This window comes from Pantherophis guttatus, chromosome 4 (genome assembly GCF_059756535.1).
Source record: "Pantherophis guttatus breed Tessera chromosome 4, ASM5975653v1, whole genome shotgun sequence".
In the NCBI taxonomy this organism is placed as follows: Eukaryota; Metazoa; Chordata; class Lepidosauria; order Squamata; family Colubridae; genus Pantherophis; species Pantherophis guttatus.
The window spans coordinates 47051974-47079498 of NC_142066.1; the positions used below are offsets into that span (position 1 = coordinate 47051974).

A 27525-nucleotide genomic window follows, 5' to 3' on the forward strand; every position below is an offset into this window, starting at 1 on the left:
GAATGCTCTTTCAAGAATTAGCATTGATTGATTTATATCCTTCATAAATATTTTTCTGCTCTCTTTTGCGCTTTTCTGCTACTTGAACTTGAGATTTCAATATGGATTTCTGGTAGAATATAAGAGAAAACAACTCTTCCTATCCATATAAGCTGCTTAGACATTTCTTCAGGCTTAAGCTAAAATGTTATTGGAGTCCAGCTCTCATTAGTTTTACAGATTGCTGATCTGGAAGATCAACGAATGGCATTTATAGGTAGTCCTTGACCTATGATCATTTGTTTAAAACAGTTTGAAGTTACAATGGTCTCACAAAAAGTGAGTTACAATCTGACCTCAAAATTATGACTGTCAGATCCCATCCTCCACGGTCACTAGGTCATGTGACATTTTGCGACATTTTCCCCATTTGCGGAGCTGGGGTGGGCGTGGCCTAAGCATGACGCATCTGACCCGTGGGCCACCAGTTTGACACCCCTTGTTTAGATAGTTGGGAGGGTCAAAACAGCTCCCTAGAAATTTTCAGGGAGATCTAGCATCTTTAATGATTCTAGTTCTTTGCTTTAATTTGGCAAGATTTCTGTCTATAGTTGAGGAACAGTAAAAGGGAACTGCTTAGAAGAAACTCAGCATGTTTTTCTTGATTTTAAAAACTTGATGCTGGGTTCTGACAAGCAAAATCAATTAGGGGAAACCTAATTTGTTTAATGTCCATGGTACAAATGTTGTAAAATTAGGTCCGGTCACGTGATGACTTGCTCAAGAACTTCATCACTTAGCAATTGTAATTCCAGTCCCAATCGTGGTTGTAAATTGAGACTACATGTATTCCAAGTGAGGCTATTGACAAATGCATAATGGCAATTATGCCACTGAGCCATAGTGGTGCAGTGGTTAAAGATCAGTATTGCAGGCTGACTCTCCCCACAGCCTGGAGTTTGGTCCTGACAGGGCTCAAGGTTGACTCAGTCTTCCATGGTTATAAAATGAGAACTCAGATTGTTGGGGGCAATATACAAATAATGCTTATATTGTACACCACCCAGACAGTGCTGCAAAGCATTATGGGGCAGTATATAAGCCTAAATGCTAAATTCTATTGCTATCATCTAAAACCAGCTTAACTAATGAAGTAATGTAAGCATATTTTAAAGAGTTATTTATTCTTTCTTCCCAATACTTATAAAACTTCAAATGTCAGAGACCCACTGTAGAAGAGGTATTTCTAGCTGAGAGAGAGCTGTAGTGGCGCAGTAATTAGAATGCAGTTTGCAGGCTAATTCTGCTGAATGCTAGCAATTCGAATCTCACCAGGCTCAAGGTTGATTCACCCTTCCATCCTTCCGAGGTCGGTAAAATGAGGACTCAGATTGTTGGGGGCAATATGCTGTAAGACGCTTAGAGTGGGCTGTAAAGCATTATAGTGGTATATAAGTGCTATTTCTATTTCTTCTGTGTGAGATGAGGGGAAAAGAGATTGCCTTTTCTAAAAAAGACTATCAGAACTTATCTTATAAAAAAAGTCTGCCAGCAATAGAGAAAATTCTAACATTTTAGTAAACAGTGTTACCTTTCCTCCAACCACACAGAAGGTGCTCGGAACATTTCAAACCAGCTAACTATTGGTACTGACATTACCAGTGAACATATGGGTCTAAGGCAACATGCTCAAGAGCAAGGATGGTGGAATGGTCAAGGAGAGTTCAATTTCACAGAAGTATTTTCGCTCATCCATCAGCCTGTCCGCATGGAGGCAGCCAAAGCTCGGTATTGTGCTGGCCAGAAGCTGCTGCATCAACACTCAGGTGGGCTTTCAAAATATATGAAGAGAAGGACATTGGAGGTCTAACTCATATGGAAATGGGGATCTGAAGGAATTGTGTCATGCTGCTTAGGATTCCTTCAAGCAACCTCTCCTAAGCTTGTCCTTCAATTCAATTCCTAGAATGCTGATTGAATCGGTCTAGATGGTTCGAAGGCAGATTCTAGTACTCTCCATGTGTGTGAAATTTCAATTCAAAGAATTCCCAGCATAACCAATTCTGGGAGTTGATGTACAACACATCTGATGGACACCACATTCATGGAAAGGCGCTTCAGCAACATTTAATTCACTCAATCCCAGTTCAGCAAAATAGTGGGATAGTGCAGAACATTTTTTCTAATTTGTACCAGCTTCCCTTTTCAATATTGGCTACTGTGAATGGTAATCCTGGGAGTTGAAGTCTTTCCTGTTTGGACATCATTTGAAGTCCATTGCAGTTGGAGGAGGGTTTTTTTTTTTTTTTGCAATTTTGCAATTGTTCTCCAAATCTATCATGGTGCCTTTACAAGTGGTACCTTCTTTTCAGAGTATCTATGAATTCTAACAAATATAAAAAAATACTTTAAAAATTAAAATGATGGGACATTTGATGTTCTTTCTCCTTTCGTTTTCATGTAACATTCTTTATCATTGTAGGACAGATTACTGCTGAGACAATTATATCCATTTTAAGTGACAAAGCCAGTGGGATCTGTGTTGATTCTGAAGGTTTCTGTACCACAGGAAGTATGGTATCCATCCTACCTCAAGATCCCCTTCTACCTTGTGTCCATTTTTTCACTGCCACCCCTGACCCTTCTAGGTGAGCAGCAGTTTTGTTTAATGAGTCTTCAACTGCACATATAGGGCAAAGCCCGACTTTCCTCCCATTCACAAGATCTAAAACAGTAGGCCACCATAAATTCTGTTGCCATTACCGCAGATTAATTTTCTGTCTTGGTAAGAAAGCTAACAAGTGAGGCTTTTCCTTCTGTTTTAATGTGGTGCAAATTAAGGAAAGTGATTGGTGGATTCTGCAGCCTTTGTTCCCTTCCACTTCATCTCACCAACTAGTGGAAACAACAGTTTAACATGGGGTAAGCTGGAGATGGGTGAGCATAGCCATGTACTTAGAATAGCTAGTGTGGCAACCAGTCGATTTGCCCAACTTAGAAATTGTAGGAATGGAGGTTCTACTGTGCCTATTATTTATCTGGCTATTTGTAGTGTTAGGCTTATACTCTTCTGAATGAGCATTAAGCCTGTGTCCAAAAATAGCTGGCTGACAGATTTCATCCATGAACACCAGATGTGGCAGGAATAAGCAGCACTTTATTGATAGAGGCAGCTAAAATCCTATAATGGACTCATTGGTAACAAAACCAACAATGCATAACAAAACTAACAATGCACAGCTGGAAGACCCCAGGTTGTGTTTTTGTACTGTATTTTTTGTATTTTTTTTTACCCCAGTTTATATTATTCTTCTAGGCAGCACAAGACTTGCATTCTCTCTTAAGAGAGCTAGCCCTCCGTTTTTTAAATCCATGTTTTAAAAACAGTTCTTAATAGTGTTAAACTTGTGTATATTATGAGGTTACATAAAGCCCAGAAACTGTTTTAGAAAGTGCTGGTCAGAAAATACATAGGCAAATCCTGTGATTCATAGAAGGCAGTGCCCCAAAACTGGAGAGGGTAAGAGTTATTTCCCCAATAATCTGAAGTGGCCAGAAGAAGGTGGGCAGATCCCAATCTCCTATCAGGAATCACACTGTCAATGAAATGTGCAAAATTATGCCAGGAGAAGAGGAGATTGCTACTTTATAATTGGGACAACATTTATCTGCCTCCATGGTGGGCTGAAGATGACACAGTGTCAGCATGTTATATAAAACTAGTTACTGGGACATGTTTGTGACTTTGTTAATGTCAGGCATCTCATAGCAATTAGGACTGGAAACAATGCATCGAAGAAATGAATATCTCTGAGCTCAGATTTGTAAGATTTCTTAGGAAAAAAATGTGACATCACACGAACTTGAGCAAGTATTTTTACTTTCAAATGAGACATATTTCCAAAGGCAATTTAAAGCAGCTAGTCTCTGATTTTCTTTTTGACTCAGTGAAGAGGTGCCAGCCTCTTTTGATGCACCCATGGATAGTTTTGAAAATTTTGTTAACCTTCTTATCACTGTGTAAAACAGTTTTCCCAGTAACATGAGAATGAATCTAAGCCTCTTCTTGCCAACCTCAGCATTTCATAATGCTCCCCTTGAAGTTTCAATAGATGCAAAATATATCTGAACACGTTTGAGCAGCATGTTCATCATTGCTTCTGGCTGCAGTTGAAAGGAATCAGGCAAATGTAGGAGCAGATGCTGTTCATCTTTTCTAGCCTTAAGCCATTTTTCTGTACTTCAGATTGCATGCTACACATGTGTGAAAAAGAGCAATCTTTCATGTGAAGTTTCGGTTACATACCTCTAGTCCTGCACTGTAACCCAAGGACTGCCTGGATTGTACTGCTGTGTTAGTCTTTCCCCCCTCCTCTTGCTCTATGTTCATGCTTTAGCAATTGTAAAATTTTAAATTAAATTAATAGGAGAGCCTGATTTTTTAATATCACACTAATGGCTTCCTTTTTCTCTTCTTGGCAGGTCTATCTTCAAACCATTTGTCTTTGTTCCCAATGTTACTCCCTTCCCTCAGGTGAAGTCACCAAGTTTTGGTGAAAAAGACCCCATTAGGGAGACTCCGAGATTTCAAAGTCAAGTGGACCGTCGACACAATCTCTACAAGCAACATCAGCTAGCCTTGGAAGTCACGGATTGTAATCAGGTGAACTTCCACTTATTTCATGCAGCCCTCACAACTTTAAACTGTCAGGCTTTACCTCTCCTAGAAGGCACTGTGGATGGAATTGGCAGGAATTCAAATATTAGCTAGAAAGAAAAGGTAAGAGCTGATGGGTTGTGAAACAGAGGGCCCCAGAATGCTCCTCTCTATTGGGTGCATTTAAGCAGAGACTGGGTTAGCATTTTGTTAATTGCATTATGCTTTGTAGAACTAGCATTGATCTTTGACCAAATGATCTTTCACAATCCCATCTATGTTTTTGATAATTTGCTTCAAATAGCTTGGAGAATTGAGATGGAGGTCCTGATGGAACATGTGTGGGCCTCTTTGTAGTTGCCTTACAAATTTAATCAGTCGGATATTTTAGTTGCAATAGCCAATCCATAGACACAAAGCCTTCTGGCCTGGTTAGGATAACGTGCTAGCTATTCCTAGAGAACTGCCTCTATCTCATTGTTCATTTGCAGCTGAAGCTGCCCAAATGGCTTTAGGCACTACTGAGAAACTTAACAGGAACCATCTCTAAAATTGCTCTTTAAAAAAAAAACCCTAAAAAACCCTTAATGTTTCCATTAGGAAGTACCATCAGTTAAAACAGATCAGAATTAGAGCTAAGTAAGTTTTTTTTCCCTCTTGGTAAAGTTCTGGACATTAGATCTGCAGAATACATGAGCAACTTAGAAGTAGAGATGATGATGAATTAAAGTCTTGTAATTTGCTTAGTATTGCTTTTCCATATCCTGTATTGTCTATTATTTTTAGTTTGTTCACCTTCCGTTCTGTTTTACTTGAGATTTTAAATTAGCATGGGTGAGGATTTGGCCCCACTCCCTGTAGCACATTGCAATCTCCTAGCATTTTTTGCCAGCTTTTGGATTTGCTTTTGGAGTTCATCTGCTCCAATTTTCATCAGGCAAAGCAATGCTGTAATTAAAAACAGCATCTTATGAGTCTCTGTTCATATACTATCCTTTCTCTCCTTCATTCCCAGCTTGAACAGCAGAAACTGCAGGAGGCTATGAAAACATTTCAGCAGCAAGTTCTGGAAAGTGTGAAAAATGTATCAACAGGCTCTGTCACTGTGAAACCCCAGGAACTGGCTGGACTCTTTTGTAATTATGTGGATGCAGAACTCAAACTGTATAGGTGATGTAGACTTAATGGCCAGGTGGGTTGAGTCTTAATCCTTGTGCTACTGACAGATTGTCTGAATTTTTCTTCTTTTTAGGGTTTCTATAAAGGGTTCTGAGCCACTCTAATAGTAGATCATAATCTCTGGGTGTCATGTCAGTAATAGTGAAGAGCTGAATTATTTCTTCTCTTAGTTGTTGTATAGATGAAACTGGAGAAAAGCTAGGATTTCTTTATTTTATGAATTTGTTTCCTTACTGAAAGAAATATTTGTTTTCAGGTGACTCTCAGCTCTTGAGCTTTAGCTGACTTCTGTTCCTGTTCTCAGCATTTCAAATAAGCTTACATTTATTTACATTTATTTAAATATACTGTTTATGTTTACCCCATCTCAAAGGTATTTCATTTATAAACAAATTAAAAAGCACTAGCCCCAACACAAATCCTTGAAGAACTTCACCTCCCATTCATTCCTACTCATTTCTTTCTGCCTTTAGTTTGCAGTCCATAAAAGGGCAGATCCTCTTACTTTACGTCTGCTAAATTTACTCAGCTTTTCATAAGTGTTGTTGAAACTGTCAACTTTAGAAGGTTCGTGAAACAGGTTTTATCTGTGGAATCTCTGCAGATTTTCCTTCAGCAAGATTTTTTTCTCTATGTCAAATTATTTATTGCTTAATTGTTTTTCTTTAATTACATGTCTACCAATTTGCCTGGAACAGATGTTATGTGACAAACATATAATTTATGGGATCTCCCTGGGTTCCTTTTAAAGATTAGCATCACATTAGATTACCTTCCAGTCCTTTGGCCATGTGGTTGATTTAAGGAAAAAGTTACTTATTGCCTTTATGTTGCTGGGGAATGAAAGAATGAAAACTGTAATGGTAATGCTCTTAGATTGCAATTATATACTAAGTTCTGGAAATTACAGCCATTGGCATGAGTACAAGATTTCTGTCTGGTACTATTGGTTTTAACTCTTTGGGAATTTTAAGGACACTTTTATTGCAACATATGTTTTATTAATTTTTTACAAAGTAGTGGTGTTTTTTTGTATTCTCATTTTGGGTTTGTGTCATAATTAAAAAGTGGGTTAGGGTAGAAAAAATTAAAAGAGATATAATATAACTAAAAACAGAACATCTCTGGAGATAAACCAATAGAAGCATTTAGCTCTAGTTATGTAAGACTTCCTTGGGGTTTGTCCACTAAACTGAGTACCCTTTTGAATTCCTATGAATAATCTATGACATCTGGGGACTTATAAATATCAAGAACGGGAATAGCATTTACAGTATCAGTTTTGGGAGGTTAAGGTCATTGGAATCTTTAGGAGACAAGCAGAGGAATGGCATTGTATGCATTACAACATAAATGTGTACATTAAATGAATTATTTGTCTTGTGTGTAATGACATCAAAGTGCATGTGATGTCACTGTGGGTCTTACAACTGATGTGGCAGGAGATGGGATCATGTTGCAAAGGAATAGGACTAGGGAAAAAACCTAAAATCCCCTTTAAAAAAAAATCAACACCCCCCCCCCAATAGTTATTCATTAAATGTCAAAATAATGTTTTGGTCTTATTTGCACATACATGTTAATTATAATATACAGTATGTTAAACCACAGTGATCACATAACATTTATGCCAAAATGACACGAACTGCTTTATTAGCATAGTACACTACTATATATGCCTTTCTATAGGATTAATGGTAGTGTATTCAATAAACCATTATAAAGACATCCTAATTTAGCGATAAATGTGAAATAGTTTAGAACTGTTATAAAACTTTCCAGGTTTCACAAAAACCTGCAAAGTTTTTTGCTGGTTTGACTTACAAACTCATTTTCCTGAAAAGAAACTTTGGAGCAGAGTTAGTTTCTCAATTAAGTATTATCTCATACCAGACATTTCAGGGTTAAATGCAGAGAATTTATGGCTGTCTGTAGGTTTAGGTGCACTCTAATTTGTCTCTAGTATACACATGAAACTTGACTAATTTGGAAAGAAAGAGACAAATTCCCATACAAACATTTGGGTTCAGATATATGTAAACAATTTTAGTTCCTAATCATGTTTTGCTAGTAGATTTAGAATTTCCTGAAGATTTCTAGGTGCAATTTTATAATTCAGTATTTTTCTTGGGACTTTTGATGTCTCAAAGATAAATTAGTATTCATCATTGTACAAATATTAAGAAGCACAGAAAAGTCATTATATTTCACTAGAAAGAAAATTTCAGAGGGATGAGTATACCTGCTATTAATTTCCCTGCCCCTCCCTTTTTCATCAGTAGAAGTGTTTCTTGCAATTTACTATGTAGACCACACATTTTTCTTGTTTTCTGACTGGCAATCATATTCCCACCTCCTTTAACAGTTCATAATAGCTTGTTTTTTTAAAAAAAAAAAGAACAATGCTTCACAAGTGAAAGGAAATATATTTGTTTGATTAAATAAAATAATTACATAAGTAAAATAATATTTCAACAAAATATCATTTTCTTATGTTCTTGTTTGCAGCTTTAGCTGCACTAGATATTTTTCCTTTTGATATTTTCTGCTGGGTCTGAGTTGTTCCTTCATTTTTTTCCTTTGGAATATTCAGTCCTGCATCAACTGCTGGATTCGCTGTTCTTTGTGGTGGATTCAAAACCATATGGTTCGCAGTTTGAGGTAAATCATTTAGAACTGGAGATCTTGATTCTGGTAAACTTAGGGGTTCAGTTCTATCTTCACTGGTGTTGAACACAAGCTGCCTCAGATTCTGTCGTTGCCTCAACTCTTCCAGACGGTCTTTGTGTTCCCTCACTGCTGTCTCTTTCCGCTGGGCTGAGCGGCTACTGAATTCATTATGGAGATCGACAAAAAAGTCTAGCAAAAAAAGAGAATTATAATAAAGTTGCAATCGCCACAATCCATTCATAAAAAAATTAACTGTTTTCAGAAAATTTGCATAGAAGTTGCAGAATTGGGAATACAAATCACTTTTGTTAACATGGATACAAATAAGCCAAAGGGTCAGGCTCAAGATAAAGCTAAAAGCTAAAAGTAAGAAGCTAAAAGTACAGAAAGTTTCTTCATTGAGTGCTGACTTGTTCAGTTTTGGGTTATAACTGCGGCATCTATTAAAGAAATCACGGCAGTTTGAATAAATATCAGCTCAGCCAAGAAGTTGTTCAAAGTCTCCATTGTCTCTTAAAAATAACAGTTTTAATCAAAATATTAAATGTAATATAAATATAATTAAAATACATCTAATCTTACTAGTTTTTAAACAAAGATTAATATCTACCAGATCTATTTTTTTTCATCTCTACTTTGGGAATAAAAGAGGTTCTTGGTGAAGGTAAATGTCACAACAATTGATAATAACAAGGACTATATTTGTAATGGTTATACTTCTTTACTGTGCATAATATTTATTCCCTGTGTATTTTTGCTTTTAACCAGCATGATTTCCCCCTTTGTTTTATTTTTCCATTGTTCTTGTGAGGTAAGTTAGGTTGAAAATGAATGACCCTAAGATTAGGAAACATCAAGGGAATCTGTATTTCTTGATGCCTTCAATAGTAACAATATTCACTATCACTTATCTTCAGAAGTATTTTTTTATTGCAGAACTGAAAATCTTTGCTTTCACATTGATGTAACACCTGAAATCTGCCCCTGCAATTGGAATACCTTTTTCTGTGCTCAGCGGCTGAAAGAGTTCTGGACAGTCCTCATAGTCACTCTCTTCTGAGCTATTTTCCTCCTCTTCATTATTTTGGAGTATGTCTTTCTGCTTTGGGATGCCTTTGTGGTCCAGTTCTATCAGATGGGGCAGAGCTGCCAACACACAGTCTCTAGAAATGGAAATACAAGGCTGATGAAGTTGAAAATAAAAGTTCATCTCTGTGCTCTGTTCTTTGGTAATTAATGAAAATGGGAGGCAAGATCTTTTATATTTAATTATTCATTTTTTTGTTTTGATTTAAATTAAAGTGATGCTATAAGTTACACAGTGTTTCTGAACATTGGCAAAGTGTGGATTTCAACTCCCAGAGTTACTCAGCCAACTATCCTACCTCCTTTCCCATGTTCTTAATGGATTCAGAACACCCTGTTTGCCTTATTCTATGATACTGCAGTGGCCTTAGTGATGGGGTGCTACCTTCCTGAACTTAATACCTTCCAGATAGTAGATAGTAGATGCTGGCTGGGATAAAGAAAGTTCCAAATTCAGCTTGAAGGACAAGAAATTAGAAAAAGTAATTACAGGATGAGTTATTATGAATCAGTATGATTGTTTTCCTGGTTTTACCTGTAGCCTTTTTGATTCATGCATTTATTTCCAGTCAGGTCAAGGATTGCAAGGTTCAGGGGCAGCTCATCTATATAAACCAGAAGGTATAAATAAGGAAGCTGGTGGGAGTGCAAATGAATACAGATTGATACAGAATTTTTTGGAGATGCAGGGGACTGGTTCATGTTTTCATGAAGTATGATCAAACTCAAAATGCAACTATTATTTTATTAAATTGCTAAATAAATACCTCACATATCTGGTTTAATATTACAAAGTGAAAGGCTGAATTTCAACAATATAGTGTTCTATAGTATAGGTTCATACAATATTTTCACAACCCATGGAGGAATATAAGTACTGATCCACATCGTTTAATCCAATTTTTCTAGTTGTAGAGCAAACCTAGGCATTTTACAGCCCCTGAGCAACATTCAACCCTTTGACTATCCCTATCCAGCCTATGTGAGATTAGTTGAAAATTAGAAATCAAATGTCAGTAAGTGTGCAATATGCACACAAGCGAGCAGAATTAGATTCAGCCTGTTGGTTCAGCTCTCCACAGTAGCCTCAGTTTCTCGTGTGACCCCCTTTGGGAATATTAATTGCCCACCCCTTTAGTAGATGTTAAATCGCTCATAATTCAGATGGTTGATAATTAATGGTTATTGAGAGTTATATTTCCAACATACCAGGAAAACACAAGTTTGAGGATGGCAGGTGTAGATGGCAAAGATGAACAGAGGAATAGACATAGACTAACCTATGTCTAAAGTATCAATGCAATTCTGTGAAAGATCCAGAAATTTCAACTTGAGGAGAGGTTGGAGGTTCTCTACTTTGTTGATGTAATTCCCAGATAATGACAGAAACCTGGAAGCATGTGAAAAGGCAAGACACTGAAGTTGTAAAATCCTTAAGCCAAACAATAGTAAGACACTGCCTTTCAGAAAAAGGGAAATATACTGAAGCTATGATGCACTAATGGGTGATGACGTCATAAAACATGCAATCTATTTCTCACCACCAGAGAGAGTTATAATCCAACTCTTAAAGCCAAGTGAGTGTTTCATTACCTGTCAGGGCTAGAAATCAACTACAAGTTTTTTATTCTCATTTCTGAATCCGTCTGATTTTAAAATTGGTCTAGTTCTCAATGAAGTGATAAGTATATTTCAATCATGTAAAAAATTAGCAAGCCAAAATAAGGTATAACCATGTTAGTGTTCTATGCTGAATACTTTTTAATTTAGGGATGATCCCATCTGTAGATATAATATTACACATCAGACATAGGCCTTTTATTCTTGACATAAACAAGCCTAGAGAAGAGTGGGTGGTTTTTTGGGTACTGAAGCTTATTCTACTTAAGTTATTACACACTCGCAACACACACAACTTTCTCAGTGTTTAAGCTGCAGGTTATTTCTCTAAAACTTACACAAAAAATGGATTACCTGATTTAATTGACCGAAAAAGCAGGTGGGACTATATAATATGTGGACATAGTTATACCTTCATTTATACATGATTATTAAAATTTTATGACACCCATTTCCCCTGCAAGGTGACTCTGGATGGCTTATAGATTATAAATCAAGTAGAAAAATAATTATACAAATTAAAATTTTAAAAACCTATAATGAAACCAGAACTAAGGGAAAGACAGGATGGGTTGAGGTCTTACTCTGTCAACCATCTCCAGCAATGAGCATCCCCCTTAGGGCTCAGGTCAACCAGCAATGTCAATTTAATACCTTTCCAGAAAGCCAAAAGGCTGAGAGCGTTCTCGCCTCTGATAGTAGAGTCTTCCATAGAAATTAGGCCATGATAGAAAAGACTATTCTACTTAAATCTGCCTGCTGGAATTTCTTAGCAGATGGGATCCATAGCAGGCTTCTTCCATTAGTGCAAGTGGGGCAGGCTAGTCCCATTGGGAGAGATGGCTCCTCAAATATTCTGGAAACTGGTAATTAATGCAGTTCGCACAATAATTGTATTATATGTGAGGCCCAGAAGTTTCCAGGCGCCACTACTTTCTGCACCTTTTGCTCCTGCTGCAATTTCTTAAGCCCCATGTTGCAGTAATCCAGCTGTGAAATGACTAGGGAATAACTGATTATGCACAGGGCCTCATAATCCAGGTAAGGGAACTGGTACACAATGCAAAATTGTGCAAAGGCCTTCCTAGCTATGATTGCTGCCTGCTCTTTGAGCAGGAGTCATGAGACTAGGAAGATCCCCAAGTTGTGCCCCAGGTCTGCCTGGGGTAATGAAACCCCATCCAAAATTAATGATAAACAACGTGATTGGTTTGAAGTACTGGTATTTCATCCATTGTTATCATTTGATGTATATATTTTACCATAATTTATTTTATCACAGCCACTTGGACTAAATGCACATTGAATTGTTTTATTTCCATATAAACTAAGGAAGATATTTCCAGCTTCCCTTTTTAATGATTTAAATCATGTAAATTAAAAATATACTTACTTCAAGTTTGGAAAGCAGTTTAAGTTTTCAATTTTCTTTATTTGATTCTAAAAATGAAAATAGCACAAGTCTCAGCATGTTATTAAATGCAGGAAGGGCATTGGGAAAGATTAATTCACTGTATATAAATATGTGTGTGTGGACTTTGAAAATGAGTCTTCTAGCTATTAGGTCGCTGAAGTCCTTGAGACACCTTCTGGGTAGTACTGTTTTATCTATAAAAGCAACAGGGCTGTCATCCTAAACGTCTGAAGAAAGTTGGACATGTATATCTATTTGTGGATATCTCTGCTGCCTATTTTCCTGATGCATTTTCCTGCTGTATCCTTATAAAGCATTGTAAAAAATACTATTAAGAATGGCAGATTATCTTTATTTTGGAAAGACCACACCCAATCTGAATCCAAGGAAAATATTTTGCCCTTTATGGCAATAGATAAATATCGGATTTAGTATTTGCTTTAAAAATAAAAATAAGATTACCACCAAACCAAATTCTAATTCACCCTGTTAAGATATCTCCTTTATGAATTCTGCTAAATATTATTTTTGTGTACATCTTCAGTAGCCCAACAACAAAGAAAATAGGCAAGACACCGAGCACATAAATCATATTAAAACAGTGATCTGTCACTACTTCTAGGATTTTTTTCTGTGTGTATTTGTAGTGATACTTTCAGACCCTGAAATCTTGAAATCTGAAATATTTTTAAAGCAGGCTTCTCTAACCTAGTACTCCAATTATGATAGAATGTTGCTATCATTCCCAACTTTTTTCAAAGGGAGTTGGGATGCAGCTATTGGCACATGCTTCAAATGCCAAGAAAGAAAAAGGAAAGGAAAGGAAAGGAAAGGAAAGGAAAGGAAAGGAAAGGAAAGGAAAGGAAAGAAAGAAAGAAAGAAAGAAAGAAAGAAAGAAAGAAAGAAAGAAAGAAAGAAAAAAGAAAGAAAAAGAAAATATTGCCTTTCAAAGATAGTATTGCATTCAGTAGCAAAGAATGTAGCAGAGTATGTTACCTGTTGTAAATAGATGCTGTGGACATGTTTTAATTCTGGCAGGTTGGCAATGCAGCTAATTCTCTCCCTATCTAGCCGTAGGACTTGTACAGAAGTCAAGGCTTCAGATCTGAAATTGGAAATATGTTTGTCAGCCACAAACATACCTCTTCTCTTTTCCACCATCCTCCCCCCTGCCAAAGTATTACCAACACCTGAAAGAAAGTTCTGTATCAATTTAAACAATAGCTGGAATACTCACATCTTCTCTGGGTCCTCTTTCTTCACTGGTAGTGGCATGTTCCTCTGGACAATAAGAGATTTTGTCAAGCACACTCCTTCAGTAGAAGGTTGTAAATTTGCTGAAAACAAGTAAACAAAGGGTTCTGGTTTATCTAGGTTTAAATCAGCATACCAGCTACACAACCGTGTCATGATAAAAGCAAACCTTGTTATTGTGAGGGTTCATAAGAAAGATTCTACATCTCTACTTATAGATTGTATTGCATAGTTTTATTTGCCAAAATTTTGTTATTATTACTGCTGGAAAAAACTACCTGAGACATGATTACTTTTAATAAGAGTTAATCAGATTTAATCATACTTAAAGTAAACCCATTGAAATGAATGGCACAAATTAATCTGTAAATCCCACTGATTTCAATCAGTCCATATTAAGAGAATAAATCTTACAGGAAGTATATAATGGATGAGTAATTTATCTACCAAACAACAACAAAATGATTTTCAAAAGTCATTAGGTAGTCCTCAACTTATAGTTCATTTAGTGACTGTTTGAAGTTGCACTTTAAAAAATGGTCACATGATAAAAATTCAGATGCAACTGACTCATATTTATGACAGTTGCAGTGTCGTGTTAGCCTCTTGCGACTGGGGAAGCCAGATATACTTTGTGAATGTTACTATCTTAACAACTACAGGGATTCACTTAACAACTGTGGCAAGAAAGGTCGTAAAATGGGGCAAAGGTCAATTAACAACTGTCTCACTTAGCAATAAAGTTTGGGTTCAATTGTGGTTGTAACTCAAGGACTACATGTAAATGTACTTCCAAAAAAAAAAAAATACAGAAAAGTGAAAACAATAATAAAGAATAAAAAATGGCAGTAATGTGCTGATTTACCACCAGCTTACCAGGTATTGTACTTAGGAGCTGAGGGTGCAGCAACACAAGGGAACAACAATCAATGACTTAATAGCCAGTCATCAATGGTCCAATCAACAACTAAAAGCCACATAGCCACAGGTACCACATATTTACTACATAGAACACTCCAGTGCACACATCCTGGAGATTGAGAAGTCTCTGAGGATAGGCTTCTGTGCAAATTCAAAAGCTTGGAAGAACAAACCTCTAGTCCTGGTGACTGACTCAGATTGGATTCTGCAACATTATCCTGGGACATGTATATTTGCATTTATTTATGAGTAATGTTTAATTTGTTTAGTTTTATCCATGCCATAAGGGAAATAAATATATATAGGAACTATCCCTCATTTAGTTGGAAATAGTGTTTTGATTACTATGAAGGTTGATATTGCTTATTGTTTCAGTTCTACATTGAACTAGTTAGGTCAGCTTTTAGATTTAATGAATGTGGATATTTAATTTGAGCAGAGACACTGTGTAGCCTTGATTTTGTTTCTTAGTGGGAATTGGTACAGAAAAGGGTCCTGGAACTCATATGACTTGCATTTGCATAATTTCCTAATCAAAGCCAGGAGTCTATTCATTTAAAAATGTTGAAAGATCTGAACCTTCTTTTCTTACTTTGAATCAAATGTGAACCATTCAGATTTCTGACTGGTGAATGAAGTTTGCAGCCATACATGTATTGTTCAATGAAAATATGGTAATATGGTTATGGTGATTTTTCTTGTAGACCACCCAGTTTGAGTTTGACAGCCTTATAAATCCAGTCAAAATCTGAATTGGACAATCTCTTTTATTCTTGAATCTTAGCAAGACCCCTCTCAGTAGAATCTCAGGCTTTTAGCTACATGGGATTTTTGTGTGTCCTCTCATGAAGTCTGTTGTGTAGTAAGATCACAATGTGATTAGATGGCATTGTTCACAGATGTAGTCTTTTAAGGACATTAACTATTCCTTATCTCTCCACTCTCCTGCCATACTAAACAGATCAACAATTGTCATTTCCATTACAATACAATATGCTAGCAATCTAGCAACTACTCAAGATCTTGGATCTTTCACGAATACTACATATTATAGAAAACCCAGACTTCTGCGTGTCTTCTTGTTTTTTCCCCTCTTGAATCCAGGCATTAGCAAAGGACTCCCCTTCTTGTAACAAATCCCCTATGATTTGTTCCTTATTCAGATCAAGACAACACACATTGTAATTCAGTGTTGAAAGGTTTATTTAATGCACAAGTCAAGAGCTTTTAGTCCCATGCTGGAAGTGCAACACACTTTTTACAGTCAGATATCAATATAGTGACCATAAGTTATTATAAAGGCAGTACTTCATTTCAGAAAACTGATCTTTAGATTTATTTATTTTCTTGGTTTTGCTCTTGAATTTTCTTTTGTAAAGCAAAGTTATACACAGTTAATTTTTTTATCCTTGAGATTTAGAAAAGAATTTGTTCCCTTTTCAAGTTTATTTTTCCCCCCAAGAAAATACGGTCACTATAGATATAAACAATTAGTTTGCACATGACTAATTCTAACAGTCTCTATTTTTATTTTCTTAATAAGACATAGCCTGATTTTCCACTTTCTAATTGGCACACCTTATCTCCCTTGCTTCTCATTCCTTTCTTGCCTAAAAGTGACCCTTTTTGCTCCTCTATAGCCGTGAAATGTTAACTTTTATTTATTTTACTCTTTTATTGGATTGCTCTTGCCACTCGAGTCATTTTCTGTGAGATGGGTGGCCATGTGAATTGGATTGATAACTAAATGAATTTTCAAAAATGGCAATACAATAGTTCAGTTCTTTAAATTTTCATTACCTTGAATTTTGAAGATACCTTCAAGGTGGAGGACTTACCTCCTGGCATGACTGATGAATCCTCCTGATGCCCAAAAATGAATATCTGTCTCCTAGAAAAGAGACGGGAAGCTTGTCTGCAACAGCTATAGTTTCAGATTCAGAATCTTCATGGAAACGGTCTGCAGCTAGCGGAGGGAGGGGGCAAGAATTACCACAACAATCCCTTGTATTTACTTAGCAACCAAAGAAAACAGCCATAGGCAACGTTCAAAAGTCTTTGTGTGTCCCCCCACTAAAAAAACAAACAAACAAAAAACAAACTTAGCCTGGGAGATTCAGTTGCTTATATGGTAGCAGCAGCTTGGAAGGACAATTTGTAAAGGTACCTTACGGGGGTGGATATCCACCCAAGGACTTAGTGGTGTGGACCTTGGCAACATCTATGGCAGTATTTCTCAACCGCAGCCACTTTTAAGATGTATGGACTTCAGCTCCCAGAATTCCTCAACCAGCCATTCTGTGACTGAGGTACTCTGGGAGTTGAAGTCCACACATCTTAACGTGGCTGAGGTTAAAAAAAAATACCGATCTAGGGTGAAACGGGTTTATTCATCTTTTTTTTTTTTTTAACAAATAAACTGTTGTAAAACTGAAGTGTGGCACCTCTGCCTCTTTCTACGGGTGCCACTAGCAATCGTTAGGGCTACCATATGTGCAGAAAGCAAAGGTTTTTCTGTATCTCTTCCCCAGTCATCAAGGACTCGGAGAGCGAGAGAAGCCTGAGGGAGGGTTGATCACGAGACGTCGTCTCGAGCCTCCTTCGTTGCTAGGAGACAAGAGTCTTTCTGTTGAAGGGTAGGCAGGGCTGAGAGAAAAGGGCTCCCTTCCCCTTTAAATCTCCACTCCCGTGATGCTCTATTCTGACATCCCACGTTTTTAGGAAATGGCTGCCGTTGGCGGTTGGGGTAAAAGGATCTGTAAAACCGGTAAGGGAAAATGAAAAATCGGAGGGCTTTTCCGCCTCCAGAGAAATTATTATGGGTTATTGTGGCTTGAAAATCACTTTATCTGGTATGCGATGAATTCTCATCTTCTTCTGTGGCGGCAAGAGACACTGTTGAAATTCAGCTTGAGTTTCTTTGCCGATCTTTCGCCCACGTCGCAAAAATTCGAACTTTTTGTAAATTTTGGGCTGACGCAGTTTTGGCCTATTCAACTATTCACACCTCGGCAAAGCAGGGGTAACAAGGAGCTTTCGACATTGGCCTGTCTCCTGTAATTGATAGGAGTCTTTGGGTGGGTGGGGGAATCGGGTTTTTGTTTTCCAAGCAGGTTTTAATATTGGGAAATACTTATACAATTACGTAGATGATATTATGTATAATGCTGTACGGTGCACTAGTTATGGCAAAGTATCCAAAATAAAGTTTTTTTTTTAATCGTAAAAAGTGCTTTGAATTTTCTTTTATGATACCTAATGTAAGCAATTGTTATGAGTTTTGGTCCTTTCAATAAATTGTCCATTGATTTATAGATTCCAGACTTTTAATATTTTATCTGTATACAAACAATGATTACTATTCTCTTCCCCCAAACATAAAACAACCATTGTTCTCCAATGATTTCTTTAATTAGTATAAAAAAGTATTTAATTATTATAAAAAAGTAGTTTTTATTTAATTGTCCTACTGGAAATGAAATTTGTGGGAGTTTCAATGGATGAAGGCATTCAAAGCAGTTTCTTTGGTATAACCGGGAGTTGGTTTTTAAAAAACTTTGTTTTATTCCCATATAGAACTTTATAAATATTTCTTATATTCTCTTTTCCTATTTACCTTCTAAGCTAAGCAATCTAAATTGTATAAATATTGTATAAATATCTGTTTAGATTTAAGAGAGTTTTTCTCATGTTTTATGCCTTTTATGTACCAGTAGTCTTCAATGTACAACACTTTGTTTAGTGACTGTTCAAAGTTACAGCAGCACTGAAAAATGTGACTTACGACCACTTTTGACACTTATGATCTTTGCAGCATCCCCATGGTCATGTGATCAAAATTCAGATACTTGTCAACTGACTCATATTTATGACTTGCAGTGCCCCAGGGTCATGTGACCACTTTTTGTGACCTTCTGACAAGCAAAGTCAACAGGGAAGCCAGATTCACTTAACTGTGTTGTTAATTTAACATTTGCATGTTTATTTAAAAACTGGCAAGAAAGATTGTAAATTGGGGCAAAATTCACTTAACATATGTCTTGTTCAACAACAGAAATTTTGAGCACAATTGTGATAAGTTGAGAATTACCTGTATTTATTTTCTAAGAGATTATATACCTTAAAAGGGAAGTACAAATGATATAGCTAAAATCATGATGGATTTATTTAAAAGTGGTATGATACTTGTTATTCTTTCTATAAATAATTCCTGAAAGCTTCCTTTATTGAGGAAACTTCAGGATAATAGAAGCCAAATCTTTTAGATGGATTTTATAGGCAAATTCTAACCAGTACTATTAATCAGTCCAAAATTTAATACCCATGATACTTACTCATTACTAAGCCTAAATATCTTACAGAAGGCTTCAGTGTGAGGAGTTATTATTTTCAAGAGTATTCTTGATGGCTTTATGATTAAAAAATGTTCTTAATTATTTATATAAATTGATCTGTACATTGCTGGACTCTTTAGTTTTCTGTAATACTAGGATCCTTTGATTCTTATGAAGTTGTTGTCTTGAAAATAGTGGTCACATAAGAGCCCACTTGCCTATATTTGGAATTTGTACTGTAGTCTAATTCTCCTGTTGCTCTTTAGGTCTAGGCTGGCTGCCTACCTTGCAGCTTATTCGTCATGGCTCCAAATCTGTCACACGTCACTGGAAACCGATGCACATTATGAGGCAAAAGCTGATGGCAGTGACTGAGTATATCCCACCAAAACCTCTGGATTCAGAGACCTGTATGAAACCCCGTGTCATTCTTCCTAAAGAAGTAATAACATTGTTCTATTTTGGGATGGTTGGAATGATATAAATACTCATTTGTGATTAAAATTCTTGAAATGCCTTTTATACTTTGCCCTTCATAGTTCTGCCAATTGTGGAAGGATTCATATCATTTCTGTTCTTTAATAGATAGCCACATTATTCTAATAATGACTTAAGTATTTGGTGCTATGCTCCCTCCTGACCTTTGGGAGATAGTTAATTTGTGCTGCTCTTCAACTGTAAAGCCATAAAGAACTTCCCTTCATATCCTTGGTTATGCTCCACTAAAATCAGTGGCTATTCTACTCAATTATCTGAATTTAAATATTTTCCTCATCCTAGATCATCTATATTTTAGCTATCTTTCTTATTATGTTCAGGAAAGCATTTGCTTGACTCAGATAAGAATTAATTGAATAGATCACTGTTGGCTTTCTCTGTGTTTATTCAATTTGTTTTATGGAATTTTTCATGTATATAAAATTGGATCTTGTCATACATGGTTTTATCATTTAGAATTGTGGATCAGAGATGAATGATAGAAACCCTATAAAGCCAGGAGCACTATTGGCATTCAGATAATTTGCTGAAGCTAACTTGCACTGATGACTCATCAAAGATACCCATTTTTGAACAATTATAAAGTTATACAATTGCCTTGGCTAATAGCTAAATTATATTACCATGTTTCCCTGAAAATAAGACCTGTGTTATATTTTTTGAACCCCAAAATAAAGGCTTGGACTTATTTTCGGAGGGTGGGGTATCTTATTATTTTGGGGCAAAATTTGGGGGTGGCAGGTGGGGAGGGGGAGAAGGGAGGGGCAGGAAGCCCTGACATGCCCAGCGAGGGGTGGGAGGAAAGAGACGGCAAGAATCACGGCTGCTTTTGCAGCCGATTTTGAGGCTGCAAAAGCAACAGGAGGCCCCATGCGTCTCATGCCTCCTTCAAGAACAGTCTTACCTCAATCGGTTACCAAGAGCTTGGGCCCGATTGAGGCTCCCTGGGGTGGAGCCCGCAGCCCAGTGCTTGAGAGGGTCTTGGGGGGGAAAACCCCTTTATGCAACCCAGCCTTTCTTTCAGGTGGGCAGGAAGCCCCTCCTACCATGCAGCTGGCTGATTGAGAATTGGGCAGTCCTGGGAACCGCTCCCTGGCTGGACACGGAACTCCGGCAGGAAGGCGTGTCCTTTGGGCTACTGAGCGCCAGCCTGCATGCGTACTTGGTGCTGCAGCTGCCAGGCTACAAACCTGGGTCTGGTGGGTGCTGCAAGTCTCAGACCACCTGTGGGCAGAGCTGGAGTTGCAGCAGCCACCAGGGGTAGAGCCCGAAAAGCTTCCCTGTAGCTGTAGCTCAGCCCCTGCAGCACTGAATAGGCATACAGGCTGGCGCTCAGCAGCCCAAACATTTGACAATGCAGGCCAACACCTATTGGGCCCCCAAACACTTTTCACCCGCTTCGTCTCCCTCTGGGTGAAAAGTGTGCGGCAGTTCAAGAGATCAAATCTCTCTCTCTCTCTCTCTCTCTCTCTCTCTCTCTCTCTCTCTCTCTCTCTCTCTCTCTCTGTGTGTGTGTGTAAGCAACAGAGAGAGAGAAAAAGAGAAACAGTGGAGGGAAGAAAACTAAGCCTCTCCTGCCCAGAAGCAACGTGCAGCCTTTCACAGTAACGATGTAGCCTGCAAAGAACGAAGCAAGGAGATGGGAGGGTGGAGGACAAAGCAAGGCAGGGGCTGCGGAGCTGCCCCAAGGCCCCACATCGGCTTACCTAAAGGCCCTTCAGCCAGGCCACCCATGCTAAACCCTCCCCCTTCCCCCCAGGGCAGCCACATCCCTTCACTAATCTGCTTTCCAGCTCTGTTCTCCGCTGCGCGTTCAGGACAAGAAAAATAGTCTGTTGGTAAAAAAAAAAAAAAAAAAAATACCGCTGGTTCAGAACTTCCAACTTCTCATGAAGGAAAAAAAAAAGTTGGAATGTGTTTTTACCATAGTCCCACAGACTACTTTTCTTGCCCTGCATGTGACATTGGAGAACGGAGCTGGAAAGCAGGTTAGTGAAGGGATGTGGCTGCCTTGGGATCCCTCTCTCTGCGATTCCAAGTAAAAAACAATCGGCAGGAAAAAAGGGATTTTCCTGCAGCCTATCCTTTCTTTGGGATCACAGCACAGACACACATGGCCAAACTGCTCCATCCGAAGCTTTCAGCCTTGCAATCCTGTCATGGGCGTCTGTGCTGCGATCCCAAAGAAAAAAAGATCGGCAGGAAAAGGGGAAGGAGGCTGGCAGCTGGGGAAGTGCTCTGGAGATCTGGGTCGAGTTGCACAGCCCTCGCTGGCTCAGCTGATCAGTAGGCAGCAATTATGGGGTTGAACCTCCAGGAGGTGATCAGGGAAGGGAAGGGCTGCCTCCTGTGCTGGCCATGCTCACCCCTTCACTAAGGCTTATATTCAGGGAAGGGCGTATATTTATGCCCAGCCCAAAAATCAGCCTTGCCCTTATTTTCGGGACATGTCATGTTTTCGGGAAAACACGGTAATATTGTAAAGCAGGATTCAGTAAACTGAACATCTCAATTTTATTTGTATTTTGATTTTGGAAGAAAGACTGAATTTGTTTTTGCTCAACAACAAAAGCATCCACTTATCATATTACCATCCAGATAGAAATTTTGCTTTCCTTTGTGATGGAATGACAGATGAATTTCTGCAACTTGATTTGTATTTATTTCGTTTAATCTTACGTAATTACACAAAGTTTGAATTTTCATACCTCCAAAATAGTGGTAGAATGTTCTTGGATATGTTATTTATTTAATTTTCAAATAGCAATAACTCTAATGGAACTTGTTTAAATCAAGCTTGTGGGCCTTGCTTAAGTTTGGACAGAATTTGAAGTAACATACACCTAACTAGATTGATAGGTTTAATTTAACTGATATCACAGAGAGAAAAAGCTAATTAAGTATAAAATAAAGATTTTAATTTGCTTCTGAAAAAGTATGAATGGTTGTTATAATTAGAGGAACATTTTATTTTATCTTTATGAATATCCTGCCTTTATTATTTTTACAAATAACTCAAGTTAGCAAAACCATTCAACACAAATTCCTCCTCTAATTTTCTCCACAACAACAACCCTGTGAGATGAGTTGGGCTGAGAGAGAGTAACCATTTTACCTTGGTGAATAAATATTGCTGAACACATTGTAAGCCTCCCTGAGTCTCCAGAGAAGGGCGGCATATGAATCAAATTAAAAAAAAAAAATATCAGAATTTATATTTCTGAAATCCATTGGTATTTTGTAGCTATGGAATATAATTTTTTAGAGTTTTTATTGTCTGTATTTTCAAGATTGCAAATCCATTTTTCTCTTACAGGAGACTGGCTATGAAAGACTGTTATTGCGTCAAGTGAAACAAACATTTCTTGAGAATAAAATGATTATTGTGTGCCAATATAATTATATTCCTGGAAATGATATGGTATTATTCAGGCATCGGCTGCGAAAGTATAATATCCATGTCAAATTTTTTCCCAATGAGGTACAGTTTTCTGTATTAATAGACTTTCAGAAATGTAGTTATTTAATAGTGGTGTGTAATAAAGGTTTTTTTTTCTTCTGCTTCCTTTGATTTTTTAAAATAAAATCTGTGCTTAGACTTATTTTGCCTTCCTAGAAGGATCAGCCAATGAATTCTAATTTTTAAAGAAACAATGTCCAAAGAGAACTTATCCTCTTCTTTGCCTAATACATTGTCCATGACTTATCAGGTAATAATTTAACTGATCAATAGCTAGCACAGTCAGATTATATGGTTGTACAATTTTATATCTCAATTCTTGATACTTTGTTGTTCTTGGTGCCTTCCTCATCTTGACTAAGTTTTTCTTTCTCTTGAAGTTAGTATGATTTTATTGGTAAGAGGTCCTATTTGCCATTTAAAAGTTCACATGTAAAGACAGAAGGGTTATAGTTTCAGCATATTTTACTTCTGTGAATGAAAAGTAGAGTTTTGTTATAGCATTGTGATACCATTTTATGTGGTGATGTTTGATCCAGCACTGATTTGCTAGAGTGGAACAGAGAGAGGCTTTGCTTGTTTTTCTTTGTTCCTTCAACTCTCCCCCAATCTCCTCCACAAAGTAGAATACTTTAATATAACCGGTAAACCTATTTGGGGATCTCTGTGGGAAATATGACCCCTTCCCTGTTTTGTTGTAACCTCTGTAATTATGATATTTTTCAATGTAAGGCCAACTCTAATATTATCCTTTTCTCCACTTTTCCAGATCATGATTCCCTTTCTTTCGGAATCGAAATACAAGAATCTCCTCCCTCTTTTTGTGGAACGCAACCTTCTACTTGTCAGTATGGAAACAAAGGCTCGGGAAACACTTCAAGTCCTGAAGCGTGTGCCACAGATTAATATGTTAGGTAAGGGATGAGGTCTGCAGCGATATTGGATGCTTCATTTTTTACTGAGAGGTCTTAAAACATTTTTTGATTAACAAAAAATCAAAGTCAGATTGTTTAGATTAGGAATCAATAGGGGGATGGGTAGGATAAGCACCCTTCTCCAATCTAGACATTTCTCATGTTTATGGATTTTAACTCTCAGAGTTCTCACCAATGTTTGCAATGTAGGTGTCTGGAAGTATCCAAAGTGGAGAAAGTTCCTATGATGGAGTTAGATAACTAACTGGAAAAGAAATTGTAGAAGAGGCAGATTAGTTAAATACAGTTGAAGTACCTGGAAGAGACATGGTTCACAACTTACTTTATAGCCATAGGACAGGGTATTTCTTTTAAAAAAATTGAGGTAATGGAAGCTGCTTATTAAAAAAAAAATCTGCAGAACTCCTGATGTAGAAGAGTGGAGGTTGTTGAGAAACCCTACCTTTTCTTGTGCATCTTAATGACTAGGGGGAAAATAACCTGCCCACGAGGGACTAAACCTCCCCCCCCCTTAGTTTCTAAGAGAAAGTTAAATGCAAGAGACTAAAGCTGAAAAATTCTCCTTAGGTCTCTGTAGTATAATCTCACAAGGAATTAGGGAGAAAATACTGTGTTTCCCCGAAAATAAGACCCTGTCTTATATTTTTTTTGAACCCTGAAATAAGCACTTGGCCTTATTGCCATGTGCTCAAAAGCCCAATTGGGTTTATTATCAGGGGATGTCTTATTTTGGAGGAAACAGGGTATTCATTCCTTACTTACAGACTTTTCCCCACTTTGGTCTCTTGTGAAGAGGGGTTTTGTTGTTTGTTCTCTTAATCCTATGGAACTGAGGTTCCAATGGGACCTTTCAAGTATTTGAAAACTGTAATAGAATACCTTTTTACTACTGAGTATGTGGATGTACATAGTGCTGCGCAGTGGAAAACTAATTGCCTATTTTAGGCAAATGTGATTGTGTGACCAATTTTATTTATTTAATATGTTACTAGACTATTTTTTAGATAAAACTTTTGGTGCAATCTGTTTTCTTCTGATCACATTCAGTCACCACCTCGGTCTGTCTTTTTATAACTTACCATCTGTTTGGGGGGGAAATGTTAAATTTAAATTCTACAATATTTAAAGCAAACAGTCTTTTGTGATCTCTTGTGTCATTCTTTCAGAAATATTTCCTTACCAGATTTTTTCAATTTCTTCAACCATGACAGCTTGCCATAAAAAGTTGTGGGTGCTTCATCACTGAAAGTTTTTAAGAAGAGACCGGACAGTCACTTGTCTGAGATGGTATAGGGTCTCCTGCTTGAGCAGGGAGTTGGAAGGTCCTTTCCAGCTCTGTTCTGATTGATTGATTGATTGATTGATTGATTGATTGACAGACATAGCTTGTAATGTACAGTCTTCACTGGAAAAGTTGAGATACATTCTGCATCTGCCTTGAAGTTAGCCCATGTTGCATTGTATGATACAGTGAAACATCAGTATAAATTGTTTTATGAACAATTACATGAACATTTACATGGGGAGGTTGCAATTTACATGAAAAATATGTTATAAAATTTGCCAAATTTCAATTCCATGGATCCTGAATTTTGGACATTTTTGTAAGTTAGACCATTTAAAATACCTTGGTTCAAAACATTTTGCGGTATAGTGTTCTGCTTTGCCCAATTAACGATTACAGGAAAGAGAATTTTAGTAATATATAGATTTCTATACTAACTTGAATGTTTTTGTTTCATTTTTTTTTCCAGGAGCTTGCATCGACAATGTCATCCTAAGCAAGCAAGGCTTTGTAAATTATTCTAAGCTACCATCTATAGTAACTGCCCAGGGAGAAACTGCAGGTGTATTCTCACTCATGACATCCCACACTAGCAGACTTCTGCATCGTGGCTCTGTTCACCTCAGTTCATTGCTGGACCAATATGTTCAACAGGAAAATGAAAAAGTTGAAGGAAAAGCAGATAGGAACATCAGCTAAACTGGAAGCAATTTAATTCTTCAGTGTAAAATTGTCATGTTTACTTTGTTGCATCCCCATGGGTTAGTGGGAGAGGTTAATTAGTATGATTGATAAAGTTCTGGCTATCAGACCACATGGAGAAAAAAATGCTGCAGAACTAGACTATGAACAAGGAATCTTATTGACTGTGCTTCTATGATACTGCATATTTGTAGAATTTTACTATATGTGGAGGACCATGGTGTTATCATTTAAATATGTTCAGGTGCGGTACATTGTTTAAATATGAATAAAATTACATTAATAATTTGCATAATTTTCTGCTTTAGGTTGGGCAAGAAACAGTCTTTAATAGGAATGTTTGTATTTATTTTAGACTGTATATATCATAACTTATCAAAATAGATTGGTTTGACAAAGTAAGTCAAATTTTAAAAACTGAATTAACAACAAAATAAGAACAAATTTCAGACAGATCCAAGATGAAATCATATTGAAAACATGTAAAATAACAACAAAATATTTACTCTGGCACTAAACAGTATATAATTTTATCAGTGTTTTTAAGAACCTAGGATAAATAATAAATTAATTTATTCTGTGATGACAACCAGCTGTTCTTAAAAGGACAGATGTCTTTCCCACTTATGGTCCACTATTAATATGATAAATGAATAGAAATTACAATAGTTCTAATGAGAAATAGGTTGTTTTATATCACTTTCAGAGTTTAGTTATCTTTTTTGGGATACTAACTGTTAGGTTCCATTAAATTGTGTAGTGTAGTTAGAATTAGAAAATAGAGTTAGAATTTTTTTTTAATGTTGAAATAGATTGCTAAATGAGAAAACCTTTTTGACATGAGCATCTTGAATATATAAGAAAGAACATAGAAAAAGATACATAATTTTTGTTATAGTACAAAATGTTTTTGAATGGAAATTATTCATTGCATTTCACCTTTTAAATATGCTTATGTAGGATAAATGTTCTTATTTGATTAAATAAGTATTAAAATGCTAAAGAAATGTGGATTCACAGTAGTTGTATGTAGTGGGTTTTAGCTTAAATTAAGCATGTATAATTCAAGTTTTAAGTAGAAAAATATGCTTCTTTGCAGGATACTTTATAAGCAAAAATGTCTTCAATTATCTAAGTGAAATATTCTCAATATCAAGCTCAATTGTGTGCTAAGAAAGTTTTTAAATTTAAAAACCTTCCTAGATAATGCAGCTTGAATAAAATATTTTACTCTGTTTTAATAGCATATTTTCTCAGGAAATATGAAAATTCAAGATACGATATAAAGTTTGTGTCTTTATATCATGTGTTGTATGACATTAATTATTGAGTTGGATCACCCACCATGCTAAGCCCATTTTCTGACTAAATGACAACTAGCTGGGTTTCTTGTTCTTCCTTTGTTATGTCATGTCCGACTCCTTGTGACCCCATGGGCCACAGCACACCAGGCTCTTCTATCTTACACTGTCTTCTGGAGTCTGCCCAAACCCATGCTCACCGTATCAATGATACTAACCACCTTGTTCTC

At 36.9% G+C, this 27525-nt stretch overlaps 3 protein-coding genes across 12 annotated transcripts in view; 2 read left to right on the plus strand and 1 right to left on the minus strand.

The window, feature by feature from the left end:
• The window catches only part of SCRN2 (secernin 2), a 72866-nt gene extending 63163 nt beyond the window's left edge, over positions 1–9703 (plus strand). For all 4 annotated transcript variants that reach the window (XM_034415591.3, XM_087892078.1, XM_034415590.3 and 1 more), the window contains 5 exons: positions 1590–1805; positions 2462–2627; positions 4462–4642; positions 5652–5828; positions 9422–9703. In XM_034415591.3, coding sequence (XP_034271482.2) covers positions 1590–1805; positions 2462–2627; positions 4462–4642; positions 5652–5810 — 722 coding nt within the window. In that variant the 3' untranslated portion in view covers positions 5811–5828; positions 9422–9703. The remainder of the gene's footprint in view (positions 1–1589; positions 1806–2461; positions 2628–4461; positions 4643–5651; positions 5829–9421) is intronic.
• Positions 8222–17373, minus strand: LRRC46 (leucine rich repeat containing 46). 5 transcript variants are annotated; one of them, XM_034415595.3, is made up of 9 exons: positions 17225–17373; positions 16619–16746; positions 13843–13942; positions 13602–13710; positions 12585–12631; positions 10852–10961; positions 10107–10176; positions 9485–9648; positions 8222–8674 (listed from the first exon to the last, which is right to left on the minus strand). In XM_034415595.3, the coding sequence occupies exons 2-9, from the start codon at positions 16626–16628 to the stop codon at positions 8298–8300; spliced, it is 987 nt and encodes a 328-aa protein (XP_034271486.1). In that variant the 5' UTR covers positions 16629–16746; positions 17225–17373; the 3' UTR covers positions 8222–8297. The 5 variants fall into 5 exon arrangements, with proteins under 5 accessions (XP_034271486.1, XP_087748206.1, XP_034271485.1 ...); XM_087892080.1 differs by having other exon boundaries at positions 17269–17372; XM_034415594.3 differs by lacking the exon at positions 17225–17373 and adding an exon at positions 16948–17044.
• On the plus strand, positions 17076–27229 carry MRPL10 (mitochondrial ribosomal protein L10). Of its 3 annotated transcripts, none has more exons than XM_034415598.3 (5): positions 17076–17547; positions 19381–19556; positions 22929–23093; positions 23842–23986; positions 25762–27229. In XM_034415598.3, exons 1-5 carry the CDS (start codon positions 17505–17507, stop codon positions 25989–25991), a joined length of 759 nt encoding a protein of 252 aa, XP_034271489.1. In that variant the 5' UTR covers positions 17076–17504; the 3' UTR covers positions 25992–27229. The 3 variants fall into 3 exon arrangements, with proteins under 3 accessions (XP_034271489.1, XP_034271490.1, XP_034271491.2); XM_034415599.2 differs by having other exon boundaries at positions 17472–17547; positions 19387–19556; XM_034415600.2 differs by having other exon boundaries at positions 17547–17632.
• Positions 27230–27525: the final 296 nt, after the last annotated feature.